Raw genomic sequence first — 20,777 nt, 5'->3', positions numbered from 1 at the left:
AGTTCAAAAAACACTGTTTTTCCTCAAAAAGCGACCTAGGAAACGAGTGTAAATTTTTAAATGCAAATTTTAGTTGTTGCTAACGTGGTTGCTAAGGAGGCATTGATGTAGCTATAATAAGCGCGTATCTTGTGGGACTTGAATTTGTCCCCTATTATCGCACTCCCTTTTTCGACTGATGTTTCCTATACCAATACCTCCTCTAGTGTTATTTATAATCTCTTGGTCTACAAGCATCTCTCGTATTCTCTCAACATTCTCCACCGTGCATTATTACACCACAAAGTCACACCACTTGTTTTTATTTCTTAAATATTTGATAGATCTGCCATTTTGTGGCGAAAATGGCGAATTTTAGACCGGTCCCAAATTCGTTCAGTACCGCGTAAACTTAGCTAAATTAGTGTTCAATTCAATCTATTTTATCGGTTTTAAAGGTTTTTCGATTTTAGTGAAACAGTTGATACTATAGCGCGGTATCGACAGTGGTTTCGCCAGACCGTATCAGATTCATCGTATCTTCAATATTGAAAACATCGAAACCCGGTGGGCCAAGGTGGAGATAGACGTCTTAAGGCTAGTTTCCACTCAGGAAAAATCTCCTTTGGATCGGAACGGACAGGAAAATTTCCTTTGTCGGTGAGTTCTCAGGCGGCGTTTATACAAAGGAAACTTTCCTGTCCTGTCCGATCCAAAGGAGAATTTTCCAGAGTGGAAACTAACCGTTACAGTTTACCGGATATGATTCTTTGTGTGCATATACCACATTACTCGAGTGTATTTGAGCAGAACGCGTTCGTTTCAAACAACTGCTGGCGTTCTCGGTTACTTTTGCCTTATGTTAAACCAGTTAAACTGCTTAATTGTAGTTCTCCGAATACATTTTGAGTACGTAGGGATCCATTTCCCCCCAAATTTGCTGGGCCGTCGCGAGAAGCTCAATTGGAGGAGTGCATAATCGTATATTTGTCTTATACCCGAGTAACCCGACTGATTTCCTTTGTTTGCTATTGTTTCTACGGTTGCACGAACATAAATATTTGACACTCCCCAATTAAGCTTCCAGCGACGGCCCTGGATAGCGCACTATCCCGTTTTGGGCCCCTGATATTAATCATTCACCATTACGTGATTTTATTGTCATGGTCACACATTGTGTCTATATACTCATATAGGCCAAGATTCTTACAAGATACTTGAATGTAAAGATACTTGATATTTAAGGTCAATGATGATCAAACCACGCGTAATATTACTTAGTATCGTTGTCAAGAACAAGAAGAGACGCTCAAAAATATTTAGTTGAACACTTCAATTTCTGTTGTTAAAAAACTGTACTGACCAGCAAGAAGGCTCGTTGTCTGTGTATTGCCAGAGACATAACCAGGAGGAGGCTGATATGTGTGTCCGAAATTGCCGCATGATGGATTCACGTGAGGGTTGTCACAAGTGTACCAATCTTGACCTCCACCAAAGCGTGGTCCAAAAGAAGATTGGCAGTAGATTGCATACCTTTCCATACCTTGCCTGATGTTGGCAATAAATGGAGGAAGTTTGTCTTTATTTCGGAGTGAGAAAATAAACGAAGAACTGGAATATTTATAAGCACAACCTGAGAAGAAAATAAGATATTAAATTAGGTGACGTTTGAGAATTCCAACTTTAAATTATAAATATATTTATAATTATCAGAGTTTGAGGTAGTTAACCAAAGCGCAATAATTATATATACGACCATTGACCCGTTGTTCAAAATATACGATTTCGTTGACCCATGCATGCAGGGTTATTGCAACAGTTATTTATCAAGTTGAATAAGTGGTTTTTAGAAATCTTCTCTGGTTTAATAAGGATTTTATTTTTCAAACTTCTAAACAAAACAACCTTTCATAAATGCGTAAAAAACAGCTAAAGAATTAATTAAAGTTTAACCCGCAGAAAATTGTGCTGTATGTATCAAACTAAAAATTTTAAATTATTAAAATTCCGAAATTTCAAACCTAAACGTAAAAGGGATTATATATTTCAACTAATTTGCCAATTTATTTACCATTTCTATTTAGTATTGTAATAGTGCTACTCTGAGTTACCATTGAAGTAGGTATGCTCTGAAAAAAGGCCCAGAAAACTAATTGGCTTAACAAATTTATTTAACTTCAAACATACGTGTCCACGTAAAGTAGTGCACACCTCTTTTGTGAAGCAGTGCACACCTCTTTTAAAAACCAGCTTTATTGTTTGAAAGATTTTGAGTGTGTACATAAAGTTTGAATGAATGAATGAATGAATGAATGAATGAATGAATGAATGAATGAATGAATGAATGAATGAATGAATATCATACCATGCAGTTGCTGTTAGGCTTGAATGCAGGATAAATCTTTTCCGCAGAAATTTCCAGAGTTGCAAAAAAGCTGCAGGTACGTGGGTACCACCCGGGGGAAGGTTTGCATTGAACGAGGTTTGTGAGGAAGGTTCAAAGTTGAACACTCTAATTGATCACGTGCATGTACCAAAAACCAAATATTTCTTCATACTGGTTCTCACTTGACTCAGTGACGTAACGTCATTTTGAGAAAGGTAGTCAAAACTTGAAATTCTACCGGAGGAAGGTTGAACTCTTTTTGCAACTCTGGAAATTTCGTAAACAAAAACTGGCCTTAATAAGACGATACTTTAGTGGTATATGTGAACAAAACGGTGGAATGTCGACCGTCCATGCACGGTCCACCGTCAATGTAATTGCTTCGGGGTGAGGATGCAGTTTATTTCTATAATTTTCAGCTTTGCGCATGCGCGACTAACGACTGGTAATCTACAACGTTCTGATTGGCTAAGACAGAAAGTTTGTATTTCAATGAGAACGTAAGTAAAGAAAACCATAAGTATCCGTCTGTGACTCTGTCTTCGACTACATTGTTTACGCGTGCGGACAGCTTTATACTGATTGTAATATAGAGGTTGAATGGGTCTTATTTCGAGTGGATTTATACACACCACAAATGTATGACTCCACTCGATCAAATTTGAAATTAAGACCCTTTCAACCTCTAGAATTTACCTACATCGAGTGAAGTGCCAAAAATCATAATTGATTGACTGCAAAATATATTGTTATATTAATTTTAGGTGAGGGTAAATCAGTTTTGATTTTTGGTACTTCACTCGATGCAGGTAAATTCTAGAGGTTTAAAGAGTCTTAATTTCAAGTGGATTTATTACAAACTTCAAATTCAAGCGAGAAACAGTTGATGGAAAAATGAATGAACTGTATAGGTCCCCCGGCAGGAATCGAACCTACGCTTTTGTGATGCCGGTGCAATGCTCTTGCCACTGAGCTACAGAGGTAGCTAACAAGAGCAAGTGTGGTTAATGTGCATATCATGGTAATGCCGCGAATAGGTGAGGGTGTATAATTCCACTCGAAATTAAGACCCTCACCTATTCCCGGCATTACCATAATATGCACATTAACCACATTTGCTCTTGTCAGCTACCTCTGTAGTTCAGTTGCAAGAGCATTGCACCGGTATCGCAAAAGCGTAGGTTCGATTCCTGTCGCAGGACCGATAGTTGACTCATTTTTCCATTCTCGGCTTGAATTTGAAGTGTGTATAATTCCACTCAAGATTAAGGCCCTTGAAACCTCTATGTTATATATATATATATATATATATTAATATATATATATATATATATATATATATATAACGTTTTTGAGACCGAGGAAAAGATTTCCCTATACGGGCCAACTAAATTGGTAAATTTAGATTTACTTTTTTCTTGCGGTCCGAATTCATATTTTAGAGTTGGCTCTGTGCTTTTAAATCTCGTCCGGTCTGTACGGCCTCATACGGTCCGCTCGCGACTTAGGCCAATGAACGAAGATTGTATAATAAATTATTATATTATTAATATTATACAATTACTCCATGGTTTCCGTGTTTAGATGGCCTGACCCAAACACGCGAAAATGTTGCGAGAGTTAAGAAAAGCGCGCAAAACACGAGCCGAAGTAATTGTTTTATAAAATAACAACGACAAGGCCTGAATTCAAATTCTTTAAAACTTTATATTTCCGTGTTTGGATGGCCTGATCCAAACACGGGCTTCGACCAATCAGAACACGCGTTATAAACATGTTATTTTATAAATATTATTAATATATATTACAGTCAGTAATGATAAACGCACGTAAACTGTAGTCGAAGACTGAGTCACAGACAGATTTCTGCGCTACTTAATATGATATCACTACACAGTACACACTATAAAACTGTTAGGGTCGACTGGAATAACAGAATAAAATAGGCCTTTTCTTTGCTTCAAATTTAAACTAGCTTTATGATTGTTTTTGTATCAAATGATGGAAACATTAGCTATAATATACTCGATAAAATATAATAAGACCTTTGAGTCATTCTATAATATAAGTTTAGGTTAGGTTAGCTCAGGAAATTACGTACTTGGTTTGAAATAGCGTGGGGTTGCTGCATGCATGTACTTTTAGTCTGCATAGAATTTATACTAGTCTACTTTTCGGTGTGTTTGGGGTCTTTTTTAAGTGATTTTGTCAATTATGTTGGCTATTCGATGCCATCAACAAGAAAGACAATGTGAACCTAACCTAATTCCCCATATTACCTAATTCTATGCGATGTTTTGATAAAAATATTTTATTAAATATTTTTAAAATTGTCCACTTTTTTCTGATATTGAGAAGATTTACATACTTGTATCCCAGTTTTGGTCAGTGTATCCACCAAAGATATAATCATCAGCTTTCACTAATACTACTGTCGGCCCTTTATTGTCACAATGTCTATGAAAATCTTGGCTACTCCAACCGTCTATGGAAGCACGATAACAAAGATTCCATTTACATTTCTCTCCTAACCATTTTTGTAATTGTTTCATCAGAGCAATCTCTCGATCCAAAATACTAGAGGACATTCCTAAGGAATAAATTCCAGGTTAAATTGGCCCAGAAGCATTGAAGGAAATATCATTTCCAAAGTACAGCATCATATATTATGCAGTGTATTAATATGCATTCTCCAGACACAAGATGTTCCATGTGGCACGGATGTTCCATGTCGTTTCATCAAATACTCTAGAACTTATTAAAAAAGGTGTTTTCATTCTGGATTAGAAATTATATTAATCCAAAAAAAGAACTGTTCAAATATTTCATCCGTAAATACAAATTATCCCGTCGAACAAGATGCGAATCAAGATTTATTTTTAGGCGCGCGTTCACAAATCGTACACTAGAGAGTTTATATATGATTCACGACGCGGCTAGGGAAGACGTGTTAGTTAGAAAGGCATGGTGACAAGCGCAGCCAACGCGTCTTGTGTGATTCCGACGCGTACGTTGCGAGCACTACGCTACGAACTTCAAATGAATATCGAATATTTTTTTCATTCAAAATTGGAATTAAGTTTTTACCTTTTATTGCTTGATTAATTTATTCCTTTAACTACATTTTCTATGGTATTGCCGTATTCAATCGTTAAATTTCGTACAAACCAATTTGTTTATTACATAGTGTTTTAATATACATCAGTACTCACTGCCACAATCTCTCCTCTGTGTCACTGCTAAAGCTCCCTATTAAAGGTGCTGTTAGTAACGACTTATTGCTGGTCAGAAGAGTTATAAAGCATGTTGACGCTCACTTGGGTTTAAACGCTATGCAGCATGCCCATCCTCTAAGACCAGAAACGTTTTTAACAATAAACCCTCGCCGAGAAGACAAAAGGCCTTGGTTGTTAAAAACACTTGGTAAACGTCATAAACGTTGCTCAAATGTATTAACCATTCTCACAATGACGAATATCCGTCATTTGGGGTGTTTAAACGCATTTCTTTAATGCGTTTCAACAATAATTGTAGATTATACAAGGGCTGCTTGCAGCCTGAAGTGTAATATTAATTATACGAGAAATACGAGGCGAGATTTAACAATGCAATATCTCTTTATTCACTCCAAAATACAGTGTTTAAAAGTAAACTATTAACATAACATCAAGTAACTAAATGTCTAACATAACACCGCTGGCTGAACCTTGGGCTTTGTCTTTGGAATGAACGACGTACCTGAAAATAACAAAATAACAATGCAACATAGAAGGGTGGGATATAAGGGTGGGATTGCATTGTTAAATCTCGCCTCGTATTTCTCGTATAATTAATATTACACTTCAGGCTGCAAGCAGCCCTTGTATAATCTACAATTATACTTCAAAATACTCGGCTCAATTTAACAATGCATGTTCAAAGCCCTTTATGTGTTAGCTGACAAGACAGCCCTAGCTGGAGCGGTATTAAAAGTTGGGCGATAATAGAATTTGATAAAAGTATTTTGTTGAGACCAGTCTGCAAATTGCAAAATCTCGGCTATCGAAAAGCCTTGTTTAGCTGCTTCGGTAGTGACAGCCCCGCGAAAGGAATGTCCCTTAAAAGTATTAGTATCAACACCGGCTAGATGTAGGAGTTCTTTCAACCACCTTGCTACAGTTGCAGAGGTAACTGCTTTGTGAGGATAAATGTAAGACAGCAACAACTTGTTGGGTTTAGATGAGTCAGTTGATCTCCATGCTGCTGTACGATTCTCATATTCAACGAGACATTTGCATACACATAAAAGGTCATTATCGGGAAAACTGGCATGAAAGCAACATTTTAAGCTTTCGCCCGATTTTGTATTTTTCGTTAGGTCAGGTAGTTTAAATTCAACGCCTTCGGGGTGCATGTACCTGAACCGTAAATCCCTGGCTGCAAGCCCCGAAGCTCTATCGGGAGCAGTTAGGGCTAGCAGGCCTACTAGTTTGTAGGTTAATATTTTGACAGAGAGTTGGTCATTAGGTCCCAACGAGCTGATGTACTGTACTAGCTTAATGACTGGCCATGTTTGAGTGTAGCGTGGCTGGGGTGGACGAAGGTTATACACCCCTTTTAGTAACTGGGTAACCAAAGGATGGGAACCCACTTTGTGGCCATCTATTAGAGGTAAACATGCGGAGAGCGCAGACCGGTAAACATTAATAGACCGATACTCTCTCCCTTCGTGGAACTGTGTTGTGAAAAAATCTAAGATGTCATTGATAGATGGTGAAAGGGGATTGATAGTGACCCTTTCAGCACACCAGCTACTCCACTTGTTCCATGCAGAGGAATAGGAGCTAGTGGTGTTTTTTCTCCAAGCCGCCAAGAGAATTTTTCTAGTTTGATCCGAAATTCCTCCTGTTTGGTAGCCACTGTTGATAGTAGCCACCCAGCTAGCTGGAGTTGATCCAAAGGGTGGTTGTTGCCCCTCTGGGTTAACAGATCTCCCTGATTTGGTAGAAGAAGAGGGAAGTCTATGCACAGTTCCAGTAAGAGGGGGTACCAAGCTTGGGTTGGCCAAACTGGTGCCACTAGCACAAGGTGTTCTACTTTCTGGCTCTGGATTTGATGTAGACACCGACCGATCATCGCAAATGGGGGAAATGCATAGCCCCGAAATGTCGCCCAGTTGAGGGTGAACGCATCCGTATGCACTGCCGAAGGGTCTGGTCTCCAGCTCACATAATGGTCCAACTGGAATGTCAGGCGGGATGCGAAAAGGTCGATGTCCAGAGGTCCCCACCTCTGATACAGGCTGTTGAAAACAGTTTGGTTCAGTTTCCAATCGCTGGAGTCTAGGAAAATCCTCGACTCTCGGTCGGCCTGTACATTCTCTATCCTGGAATATATTGGGCTGAAAGTAGCACATTGTGACTGAGACACCAGTCCCACAGGTTCTTGGCTAGTTGAGACAGAAGGCGAGAGTGAGTGCCCCCCATCTTGTTTATATAGGTCACCGCTGTGACATTGTCCATTAGCAGGAGTACCTGAGCTGATGCCCTGGATTTGGTAAAGCATTTGACTGCTAAGGATCCTGCTAGGAGTTCTAGGCAATTTATGTGGAGACTGCTCTCCTGTAGCGACCACCTCCCCCCTGTTGACACTCCTTGGCAATGGGCCCCCCACCCCTGGAGGGAAGCATCGGTTTCTATTGTTAAATCTGTTGATTGTTGGAGCAGGGCCTTCCCGTTCCATGCAACAAGATTGTTCTTCCACCACTGGACCTCCTGAAGGGCCTCTGAATCTAGGTTGACCAGAGCTTCGTAAGATTTCTGTCTTTTCAGAACCGAATTCTTGGCTTGCTGGAGGTATCGATAATGCAGTGGGGCCGGAAATACTGCCTGAATTGACGAAGATAGTAGGCCCAGGAATTTTGACAATTCCCGCACTGAGGTTACAGGGTTGTTTAAGAGTTGTTGACAGTTTTGAAGGACCTTCTTTATTTTGTCCTTTGGGAGACTCAAACTCATGCTGGCCGAATTTACTAAGAACCCCAGAAACTCGATCTGTTGGGATGGAATTAATTGCGACTTTGGGTAGTTTACCACAAACCCAAGTCCCTCCAAAAGATTGAGTGTTGTCGCTGCATGCTGTAGGGTAAGTTGCCTGCATTCTGCCATTATGAGAAAGTCGTCCAGATAAGCTATGAGTCGAATGCCCCTCTGACGTAAAACTGACAGAACTGGTTTCATAAGCTTTGTGAACACCCGTGGGGCACTTGCAAGGCCGAATGGAAGGCATGCAAACTCCAGAAGTGAGTCCCTCCAAAGAAAGCGGAGGTACTTCTGGTGGTCCCTCCAGACAGGTACTGTCAGGTATGCATCCTTCAAGTCTATTTTCACTAAATAATCTCCTTTTCTTAGCAGGTCCTTTAACATATGTATTGATTCCATTTTGAAATGCTCGTAAGGTATAAAATTGTTTAGGGGCTTTAGGTTTATAACTGGCCTGTGCCCCCCCCCCTTTTTGGGCACTACAAACAGGGAACTGACAAACCCCATATTGTTCACTGTGCTGTCTGAAATATAATGAACTGCCTGTTTTGTTAGCAGGTCCTGAACTTCCTGGTCTATCAAGAGTTGATCCTCCTGAGGAATATGACCAGTTATGGGGAATTTCATTTGGACAGGATTGGAAGTGAATTGTATTTGGTAGCCCTGGGCTACTTGCAGGACCCAAGGGTCGCTTGTTATTTGCTGCCATGCCTTTAAAAAATATTTTAGCCGACCTGCTACTGGTTGGTTGCAAAAACTTATAAGATTTTGAAACATACCTGGTGGCAAATGACGTGGGCGTTGTGGTGTTACTGTTTTTGGTGGAACTGTCGAGGGGAACTGAATGTGTGTGCTCTGCCTCGACCTCTGAAGTTGTTGGGTGGGAATTGGTTCCCTCGCATTGAATGAAAGAAGCTTGGGCGTGTCTGACTTCTGCCACCCCGGAAACGCCCTTGAAATCGCTGGGGGGCAGCCCTTGGAAAAAACGGTCGTCCCGCTTTCTTCGCCTGAGCGACAGTGTTGGCTGTCTCTGTGCGGAGCTTGAGTCTGGATTCAAACCCCTGACCAAATAACTCCTTTCCCGCCTCAGGGAAATCTTCTTTGCCCAGTGATGTGAGATACGGGTTAAGTTTGGTTAAAACCTGTTCCCGGCGTTTTGCTGACAATTGAGCAGAGGTATCCCCCACTAGAAGGATAGCTTTCTTTATACAATTAAACATTGCAGAAACTGAGGCTTTATCCAAGGTAATGTTATCTTCGGTAGATGATTCATGTAGGAGATTAATGTTCTCATATAATGTGCACAACGGGCCCAAAATGTCAAGAACCTTGTCTTGCGTTTCTCTGGTCGCCGTGTCTGACGTTTTAACACCGCTGATCATAGATGGTAGATAACTATCTAGACTTGGAGTCCATGCTGCATCACTAACGGGTCTGGGGAATTCACGAATGATTGCCCGGCGATCAAAACGGGGCAATGGTTTGAGCATAATGTTAAGCAAAGCGTCAAGTTCTTCGCTTGCTTCCCAACGTGAACTTACAGCACTAGCAAAGGTGCCGTCCAGTTCGCCTTGATCAGGCGGAGTATGATCATCGTTCTGCGACTGTGTGAGGTCGACTGTATCTGAGAATTTTCTCTTGTTATTTCTCTGCACCGTTTGGTCCAATGACACTCCGGTGAGATTATTTGCCGGCTGGCCCATAGGCGCTGCGACATTTTCTTCGTATGTATTTTGTCCGAAAATGTGCTCTGACAATCTTGGCTGAATTTGGCTAAAATTGCTTGTGAAAGAGTGGCAAGAACGGTTTGGTCAGCCACAAGTGTCTCAACCATCGATTTCGCCGAAGATGGTTCAACGATACTTACGTCGTCCGCAGGATTAACTTGGATTGCTTGAATTTCGTCTGTAGGATTTTCTGAACCAGCCATCTTGGACGAGGAGTGAATGAAAAAGACAAAGCCCAAGGTTCAGCCAGCGGTGTTATGTTAGACATTTAGTTACTTGATGTTATGTTAATAGTTTACTTTTAAACACTGTATTTTGGAGTGAATAAAGAGATATTGCATTGTTAAATTGAGCCGAGTATTTTGAAGTATAATAGCAATGTAAGAAGCATTTTTTAAGAGTCAATAGACCATTTGAACAATCGTGAGAACAATCGTCATCGTGAGAAAGGCTAATTAAACGAACTGAATGATGAGGTGTATTAACAATATTGTAGGTATTAACATACGTTTTAACAATCCCAAATTCCCAACAATGCCATCGACATTGACGTTTCCAATATCATCAGGTAAATACTGAATATCACCATCATTTACTGGGGTCAGATCCTCTGGTTGTGCATTTTTCAACTTCTCAATACTTTCATCAATCCTCTTTTGTAAGGAGAGAATTTCTTCAATACTTCCTCTCTTTAGGAGGTTTTTTGGCAAGGCTACTGAAGATTGGACTTTATCAACAAAATCCGTAATTTCATCACGTTGTTTGCTCAGCTCACTGTGTAATTCATCATAAACCTCATCCAATTCCTCGTTCATTTCCTTTGCTCTCTCATCAAGTTTCTCCGTCACAATCTTTAAGATATTTTCCTTTTGTACTTTGATTTGATCTTTTGTAGCTTTAGCATTTTTGTTAAGAGACTTCAGCGCATCGTCGATGTTACTCAAAGCTACTTTTCCTTCAGATAATTTCTCATCAAGTGTTGTGCAGCTTGATTGCAATGTTTCCTTTCGCTCATTTGTAATTTCACTTACTGCTACACATGAATGGTTTTGTTTCTGATGATTTAAAACCAAGCAGTGTATACAGCAAAGCTCCTTGCAAGTTTCGCAATAATACTCGAGAATTTTGTCTTGGTGTTTCCTGCAATAAACCTTCTTCCTTATTCGTAATTGACTTTCGGGATTGCCCAGTTCATCTACTGATAGTACATCATGGTTTTTCAACCATCTTCCATGAGACGCTGAACATTTCTCACACATAAAAATCTCACATGATGCGCAGTGACTAATGGCAGGATCTTGGCAGTGCGAACATGCAGCAGACTCTTTTGCTTTTTCTTGGATCTCTTTAATTTCTAACATGTTCTGGATGAAACAATTGTCTGGCATCTCAGCGATATCTTGGGTTGATTTGAGCGTAAACTCTGAGCGACACGTAGGACATGGAAATATCTCGACGTTCTCCTCACCACCACTGAGGCGTTCAACATACTTTACTAAATAATAACAACAGAAGTATTTATATGTGCATCATACAATGATAAAAATGCCAGCATGAATACCACAGAGAGCAAGTAGAAATTGAGCTGCTTAATCTGGCTAAAATTTCTAAAATGCATCTAAATTATGATAATTGTAATCATAGTCATTGTCTATGACTCAAGTCAAATCAAAAGTTTCCTTTTCTCTATTATACTGCTTCAGAAATATTAATATAATAATATGGACAAGCCAGTGAAAATGCTGTTTGTTAACAATTAAAGTTAGTACATGTGTAATAACAGAAAAGTTTCTTAATAAAACATAAAGTTATATAAAGTCATTCATGTGAAGGCGTGACAACATCTGAAATGTCCCACAATTAATATAATATAGGAAACTGTATATATATAGGTATTTCCTTCTCAACATATATACATTTGAATTTTCAATATTCTTTGATAAAATTTTATTCCCAGCTATACGCCTATGAGATTGAAGTGTTTGCACCAATTATCCATATTGTCTAAAATGCTGGATGCCAAATTCCAATGCATTTAATGCAATGAAAGGATATAACTATACCCCAGCCGCCTCGGATATTGTCCCAAGACTTTACTTCTCCACAAAACTATTTATTATATTGCCTCGTTACACGCCCAACAACATATTTCATAATGCAGGTGTGTCTTTAATTATTCACATATATTAACATTTGAGTTCCAATTGGTCACTACATGTACTAATAGACCATCTGAAATGGTTCAGATGTTGTGACCATAGAATAGCCAATAAAACTTAACCATTTCAGACCATGTGATTTGAAATGGGTTAATTTGCATACAAGCTGAAATGGTATATTCGGCCTAGAGATTAGGAATTACACCAGGGTATAGGAGAATCCAAAGTTGTCCGAATTCTATGTTGTGGACCTAGGGCCGGATTAACCATATGGCAGAAGCGGCATATGCCACAGGCCCCGCGGTTTTGGGGGGCCCGCGCTTTACTCAGTTCAAATTTTTTTTCGGTGCGTGGCAGACAGAAAAAGGGCCACAAAGCCGCAGAGCAACAAAATAAAATAAAGTGACTCCAAAAAGGGAGGCCCCATAAATAAATAAAAATGCCTTTAAAGCTTATATTAATTAAGCTATCGGAGCAAAATAAATAACGCGAAGCCTTAGAAATCAAAAGTCGAGGCCCAATAAGGCACGGCCCTGCAACCAAGGGTAATGGGAAAATTTAGAAATTGAAAAGGGGAGGTCAGAGGGGAGGTCAAAGGGGAAATTGGCCCCTTGCCCAGGGTTGTAAGGGTCCCCAAAAACCTGCAAGAATAAAATTAAACTGCATGTTGTTGGAAATATATAGTGGCCTCTTTCAGAAAACGTCTTAGGTTATTTATAGTTTAGGTAATGCAATATTATACTCGATTTTGCAGAAATCTCACCCCCAAAACGTAGGAAATCGCATTTGCTGCACACTAAAACTCAAAATTTTCTTGGGGAGGATGCCCCCAAACCCCCCTAATACTGCTATAGCCCCCAAAATTGAATTTTCTTACACCTCTCAATGTTCTGGTCATGCATTATCGTGCTACAGTAGTACAAATTAGAATTTTTTTTGCGGGTTTTACCCCCTTTTACCCGAGCCCCAAAAATTTTGATGCTTTACGGGGTTGAGGGGCCCCGCGCTGAAAAAATGCCACGGGCCCCGCGCTGAAAAAATGCCACGGGCCCCGCGAAAGGTTAATCCGGCCCTGCAGTGGACCGTGGATGTTGAACTTTCAATGATCATGGACTCATGGTGTTTGTACGGATGCACGACAAAAAGTTTGTATTTTAATAAAAAATGTCAGCAATATAACTGTCATTTTGCAAGCTATTTTCTTAAAAAATGTTTTGCGAACTCAAAATGAAATGTGGATTCAAATAAAATCATAAAACAACTGGAAGAACACAAAGGAAGTTCAAGACTAGCAGTGAAAAGAAACAATCAACTCATAGTTTATATATAGTTTATCCTTAAAGTGGTAGGTGACAATTTTGTTTATTTCATGTTTGCTATAAGAATGCATTTTATTTCTATAAGTATATGAGCTTTACATCATCATTTTAACTTCCAAAAGAGTTCTTAAGAGTGAAATTTGGAGTTTTGATCTAACAAAGGTCACTTTAAAACTCTTAGAGAGCCGAGCCGAGTCAGCCAACCGCAATTGCTGCATGAATTCAATAATAATAAAAAATGAACTTTCAATGTTGTTGAGGATTTAATTTGTGCTGTTTTGAAGTCTTAAAGCTATAGTGAAATATTAACTCTCACTTAAACTATGAAAGTCTATAAACTGCATGCAATGTATGTAGCAGGAAAACAGGTGATCTTACTTCATCTCTACAAATTATGACTGTGTTTGTTTTCGAGCTATTGGCTTTATATTTAAGTCACTCTAAGCTTAGAAGTGTTGGAAACTGACAGATAAGCTGATTATAGACAAATGTTTCCTTTGCTTAATTATATTCTAGTTATGTAACAGTGATTGATCAGATGAAGGTGTATGTGGTGTGGTCAGGAGAACAAGAGAGTTAGTTGGACCAGGGCATACATAGTAAAATCTATGTGTTTCACTACGCCCAGGTTGGACTGTGACTTTCAGGGAGTGAGCAGAAATTGTGAGCTAGCAAATGTAAATAATAGCCTGTGTACTATCTGATTGTGTGAGTGGTGGGATTCATTTGGGAAATTGTTATATACTTTTAGAAATCGTAATTTAGTTAAAATAAATATGTAATTTGAAAACTTTGTAATTTGCAATATGTAATTTGTTGAGGGATCACATTTGGAAGCAAATTTTCAACAAGAGGGTTACATATTTCTAGTTACAGGAAAATCCCCTGTAAGAAGGCTAATAAACATCCTAAATTTTACCAACATATATCCTATTTACATATTTTAATTTTTATCCTATTTACATATTTTAATATTTTAATTGTGAATTCAAACTTGTTGGGTCTGGTTGGGTCATGTATTTATTATATTAGAGCTGAGCATCGATGGCTCTGCTGTAAATTTTTTCAATTGAACGTTTTGATTTAGATCATATGCATCACGTAAACATGAGAAAGACTACAAAATATAGATATATACATACATAGACATCCTCGGCAGAAGTTATGAAGACAAGTCAAGCTTCTTGAATCATGTAACAATTTTGAGCACAAGGAACAAGTAAGAAGATTGTTAATTTCATCAACAGGAACATTGTCGGAAGCAACATTTGCCATTTTTATTCCACGATTTTTAGTTCACCATAAAGATAACGCATGAATTTCTTCTTTCCGGGAACTTATTAGCCTGCACCCTGCCTGCTTCCGCCTGCACCTAGCCTTGGATAGCGGAGCTTACGGGAAAAATAGAGTAACTAAAAATACATGCATGCAGTATCATGATGCAGTATATATCCCCATTTCAGCGTTTTGTCCCCATTTTTGCGTTTTGTCACTTTTGTGCTCTACCATTTTGCTGGGGCAGATAATAAATTAAGCAACTAGAAATACATGCATGCAGCAACCCCTCGCTATTTCAAACCAAGTACACAATTTCCTGAGTTAACCTGACCTAAACTTATATTATGAAATGACACAAAACTCAAATCAGTCCTATTATATTTTACCGAGTATATTATAGCTAATGTTTCCATCATTCAATACAAAAATAATCATAAAGCTAGTGTAAATATTGCCCGTTCAATTTTGCTGCATTATACCATGCCAGCAATTAAGAAACGGTTTAAAATCGAAGTTTCAAACGATTAAAACAGTACAAAATCTTCACAGACAAAGAAAAAACTTCAAATGTTATTTTATTCTGTAATGGCAGTCGACGCCGGCGGCTAAAAGTTTTATACTTTATAAATATAGTGTGTATTTTTGATACCAAAATTCAAATTACACTTTCAAAAACACTTTTTGAAGTTAAAGCAAAGGTGTAATAGCCTTTCACAGGTTTATGCGTTTGCATAAAAAGCTGAAAATTTAACAAATAAACGGCATACAAAGCCGAAAAGTATACAAATACGGCTCATTCTTATCGCGAAACAAATACGAAATAAACAGAGTAAACACGTACCCTTTGTCTTTGAAAACATTTATAAGTTTGCAGATTATGAATTATTCCTCTTACACAGCTTTGTCTTGACCGTATCCACGTTCATCTTTGCTAACTGTCATGCTTCATATATCTTGTTTCTTCTCGTTTTACTTTCTTTGCACAAAGTTTATGAAACGCTTTTACAAAAATGTTTACGAAATGACAGTTAATATAAATTGCTGACGTTCTCATTGAAATACAAACTTTCTGTCTTAGCCAATCAGAACGTTCGTTGATTACCAGATGTTACTCGCGCATGCGCATAACTTACAAAACCACCCAACTTCGACCGGTCCGTCGACCGTCCATGACAAAGAATTTGGACAACTTTGGATTCGGCTATGTTCTACCGGGTTCCGGGTGTAATTCCTAATCTCCGAGCGGAATTAGTACCCTCGGGGATGAAGGATCACCTTAAATTATCCCTGGAATTAATTGAGACACGTTACCCAAATAGTGGTATAATTTTGGCTGGGGAAACTTGATTTTAAATCAACTGCGAAACTTTTTGATTTAAAACCATCCATAAATTTCCCTACAAGAGGAAATAACACTCTTGACCAGATTTTTACGAATCTTAAAAGTTATTATGAATGATCTAGCTCACAGAGGGGGGGGGGGGGTGTCTGCAAATCCGTTTATCCACAAAAAAATGTTTTCCAAATCCGGAAATCCGAAAATATTTTGGTTAAAATCTGGATCCGCTGAAAAATTTTCGATCTATACACATGACTCAGAGAGGCAATTAAGTAGTTCGACTGTTATGTATTTTTAGTTTATCATATGATAGGTGAGGTGATATAAGTTTTATCACCCGATGATCATATCTCAAATTGTCACGAGTGAGCCGACGCAGCGAACGACCGCGCGCCGCAATCTTGAATTTCTGCAACGGGACAGAAAGTGATATCAGTGACAAAAAATCACACAGTATCCCTATCTGCCCCATCTAAACAAAATCCATAATCCGTAGAAAATAACAACGTAAATCCATAGTCCGATACCACACGGCTGCTAAATCTGCAATCCGTAATATTTTCAGGATCCGAAAATCCGGCAAAATAGCGCGGTTAATCCAAAATCCGAGCAAGTTATTGGTCTGAATCTGTCGATCCGTAAACCTATTCACCCCCCCTTGACAGTGGTCCAGCGTTTGGCTTATCTGACCATATACCATTACCAGCAAAGCGTAAAAATCTACAACCCGAAATCACAGTGTATACAAATTGTAATAAAAGAGTTGACAGAGTATAGGCTTACTCAGGACTTGTGTATAACAATCATAATTATTAATCTTGAAATCAATACTGCATTTGTAAGTAAAATTTTTATTTAATAATCATTATTAGCATCACCAAAAATACAGCCTTTATGCCGTCAGTGAGTAATTCCAACTTCGGAAAGGTAATTAGTAGGAGCAAAAGGAGAGGGTTAGATGCAAATGATATTAACATGTACTTATTGCTTTTTTTATTCTTAAGAAATTTATCATCTATCTGCACGCAGGCTACATTTCGCATGCATAAAAAATGTATTGAAATTTGCTTCAACCATGGACACTGAATATCACTAGTCACTACTTCCACCAAGGTTAGTTAAATATGATTTTATGCAATCATAGGACAAAATTAGAATTTACTTTCCATATATATATGAATGATTTCAAAACGGTTAAGTATACGACCAATTTCAAAAAGGTTCCCCACATGACCTATTTAAAATTTGTCATTTTAGTGTGACGACAAAAAATGGTCTTTAAATGGCGTATAAAAATAAAAGTTGTTCATTGTTCTCCAACACAACGTATGATGATCAACAAAGCTCATTATGGCGATTTCAACAAAAGTGGGATCTTTCATGTCAATGCATCTGTCGATTAGAATTGTAGTGGACAAGCAATTTGTCAGGTAAAATCTCATTGTGGTGGGAAAAGATCTTGTGAACTGACAGTTGACGATAACTATACTATCATCACACTATTGTCCTGATACTACAAAAGATCTTTATGTTGAATACACTTGTGTGGATAACTGTATGGAACCCATAACAGCAGGTAATATGCGCAGTAATAGAATATATTCTAGTGATATATTTTATGAAATAATGTTTCTCCTTTAGCGTCCGGCATACGATTGTCAAAGTTGCCGAACGAAGATTTCATTGAAGTAAAGAATGGTTAAACTTGGCGAAAAGTTAATTCCGGTAAAGAATCGGGAAAATATGCTGTGTCAGCATTTAGGACTCATTGGAACTAGTTGGAACAATGTCGGTACAAAGGAGATTGGAAAGAGACAAATTATCGCAACCAGCGATCTTTGTTACAACAACACACAATCAAGCAATACCCCATGGTTGCACTAATTTTCTACTTGCACGGTCGCTCCTGACATCAAGTTGCCGTATTTCACATGTGAGGGCACAATCATAGAATAAGAAGCATAGAGATAACTGGCTTTTCCTCTTAAGATACAGTATATTACCATACCATTTTGACTATTTCTTCTTTAGGCAGTAAGATATGCAGGACGCATTATTACCCAACAAAGCTAAGTTTCCAGACACGATATTTCTGGCAGTGGCTCTACTGACAATAAGAAGTACAAAGAAGCGTTCAAGTACTCGTTCGAAAGTCGATAAAAACCCCTTGCGGCTCCCCCACCCCTTCAGAAAATATATTGCCAAATGCTTGTTAATTACGACGCACCTGGTCAACCTGACCACTTGCGTTCATAATACGCCTATATATACACACTTGTGAATAGGCAAACAATGTGTTTCACTGTCCCTTGAAAAGCTGAATAGAATAAAACATGCATTTCTTACATCTAATACAACAGTTCGGAAATTTGTAGCTGGTCTTTGTCTACCACTCTGTAAACTTCTTTTAACAAATAATTACCACAATGTCACCACTCCGGCAAATATATAAGCACTATGAATCTATAGTATACTTCTAATACCTCTGTTTTTATTTATTTATTTTTATTTATTTATTTTTATTTATTTATTTAACTTTGCCAATACAAATGACAGGACGTCGAACAGACGTCTGGACAAATCAAGGACAAGAATGGCAGGGACACCACAACAGTGAAAACCAAGTTACTGTGGGCCCTTAAACAGTTTTAATGTCTGACTACGTCCCTGTTTGGGCAATATACGATGCTTTAATCCTATGAAATGGGAAAGTTGTTTCTTCCTAAATCCTCTTTTAGATATAAGGAAACCAGTGCAGCTACCAAGCATCGACTACGAAAGTTGATATTTATAATGCAAGATATATTAAGATACAAATCAACTGGAGATTACAAAATTTGGTCTTATAATAGAATTCTGTCTAGAAGGTGCTGCTTTTTCACGAGTTACTGTTCATTTAAATTAGTCAATTATAATTAATTTGAATAATTAATTTAATTTCATCTTCTTCCAGTTCAATTTCTGGCTTTTGTTCAAAACATTGTTGCTAAACCATCAGATTTCTCCGTTCATTTGTCGTGGACAATTCCATTACCTATGATATCCATTGTTATCGTTCATTTTATCATTTACCTGAACGGTACTGAGGTCAAAAGGATATCCCGCGCATATTATGGAAATCAATACGTTCTTCAAGATCTCACACCCAACACTAATTATGTTGTTGGTTTAAGACACAGGATAGTCATTTGAAGAATACTCAGCCAATAGTTTACCACAAATTCAAGACCAAAGAAGCTGTATGCATGTTGCGTGGAATTACCTTGTCTTCTGAATTTTTTCTTCTATATCATTTAAATCCAAATTATTTTATTCTTTACCATCATAGCTCCAAATAGAGCTAATTAAATTTCGTGGTAAAAACTCACATGGATATGTAAATCTTTCCAAGCAATTTAGTTGCAAATGTAAATCTAAGGTGTATTTATTGAATCAGGTGTTTGCAATTTTCACTAATCTGTCTCTCTTTCATAAAAGTACCAAGTGGTCCTCCATTGCATGGACGTTTCTTTGACATCTCGTTGTGATTATACACATTGGAAGTATCGTGGGAGGCTCCTGATGAGAGTACAAGAACTGGGGATGAATTGACAGGATATCAAGTTTGCTTTTATACTAGCGAGACTCTTCAGTCAGTTCAAAATGCATTACACAAACACGAAGGTTCTTGCACTTACTCTCAAGAAGCTTCGGCCTTCTACTAAATACTTTGCAACGGTCTCAGCGAGCACAAAAGCTGGTGACGGAGAGAAAAGCCCGGTGGTCAGTAAAATTACCAATGGAGGTAATTCAAAGAGTAGTGTATAGTTGAAAGAGTATTTAGAATTAAGATGCTCAATGCCTTTAATCGGACCGTCTGCCATGCAACACCCATTGCAGGAAATGGCTTACTTTGGATTATGAGACCAGATACAAATCATTAATTGCGACATGCGCGACTACATTCAAATTACAAGTGGTTCCTCTCATTCTCTTATTCTACGACATCAACGCGACCGAACCGCTGCAATTGCATGATTAAACTTTCTTTCACCCCAAACATGATTCAAACCAGTGATTCAAACGTATTTTCTTGTGGCTTTTTCCAGTTTGCATTTTTTTGGAGTACAAGTTTTCACGCGGTTTCCTTTAAACTCTCGTGCATGAGCTGACATTTGACTGGGCCGCCGGAACAAAAGTTCGAGTAGAGCTCACTGACTAGAACACTAATCAGTGAACTGGGAAATGAAGTATCAGTTTGCAGTACCGGGCAAATTTTTAAAAAATTGTACATCTGCCCGCATTTAAATATGTTTTGTTTTGACTTTTGACCCAGTTTTTGGTCATTATTGGGGCGAGCCTGAGCGAGCCCCATAGTTTGATAGCTAACCAGGGCGCTCTATATAAGCGCCCTGATATAAGCGCCCTGTAGCTAACCGAGCTCACGCGCGATGCATTTATATCGTGCGTACGTATGTACACGGAACTTGTTCTACAGTGATTTAAATCCTACTGGTCTTTTCAATCCTACCAGATTGTATGCAAATAATCTAAATAATCTGTGGATGGATTATTTAATTTGAAAAAAACC

The 20,777-nt window shown here is 38.4% G+C and overlaps 1 protein-coding gene across 1 annotated transcript; it reads right to left on the bottom strand.

The window, feature by feature from the left end:
• Positions 1 to 644: 644 nt before the first annotated feature.
• LOC114529532 (E3 ubiquitin-protein ligase TRIM33-like) lies at positions 645 to 14,960 on the bottom strand. Its single transcript, XM_028551348.1, has 4 exons — positions 14,733 to 14,960; positions 10,621 to 11,607; positions 4,734 to 4,955; positions 645 to 1,612 (listed from the first exon to the last, which is right to left on the bottom strand). The coding sequence occupies exons 1-4, from the start codon at positions 14,863 to 14,865 to the stop codon at positions 1,299 to 1,301; spliced, it is 1,656 nt and encodes a 551-aa protein (XP_028407149.1). The 5' UTR covers positions 14,866 to 14,960; the 3' UTR covers positions 645 to 1,298.
• Positions 14,961 to 20,777: the final 5,817 nt, after the last annotated feature.

The sequence above is a fragment of the Dendronephthya gigantea genome, unplaced genomic scaffold (genome assembly GCF_004324835.1).
Source record: "Dendronephthya gigantea isolate DGI-Jeju-01 unplaced genomic scaffold, DenGig_1.0 000057F, whole genome shotgun sequence".
NCBI lineage: Eukaryota > Metazoa > Cnidaria > Anthozoa > Malacalcyonacea > Nephtheidae > Dendronephthya > Dendronephthya gigantea.
The sequence above is the reverse complement of the archived record's forward strand: the minus strand, read 5'-3'. Positions and strand labels throughout refer to the sequence as shown.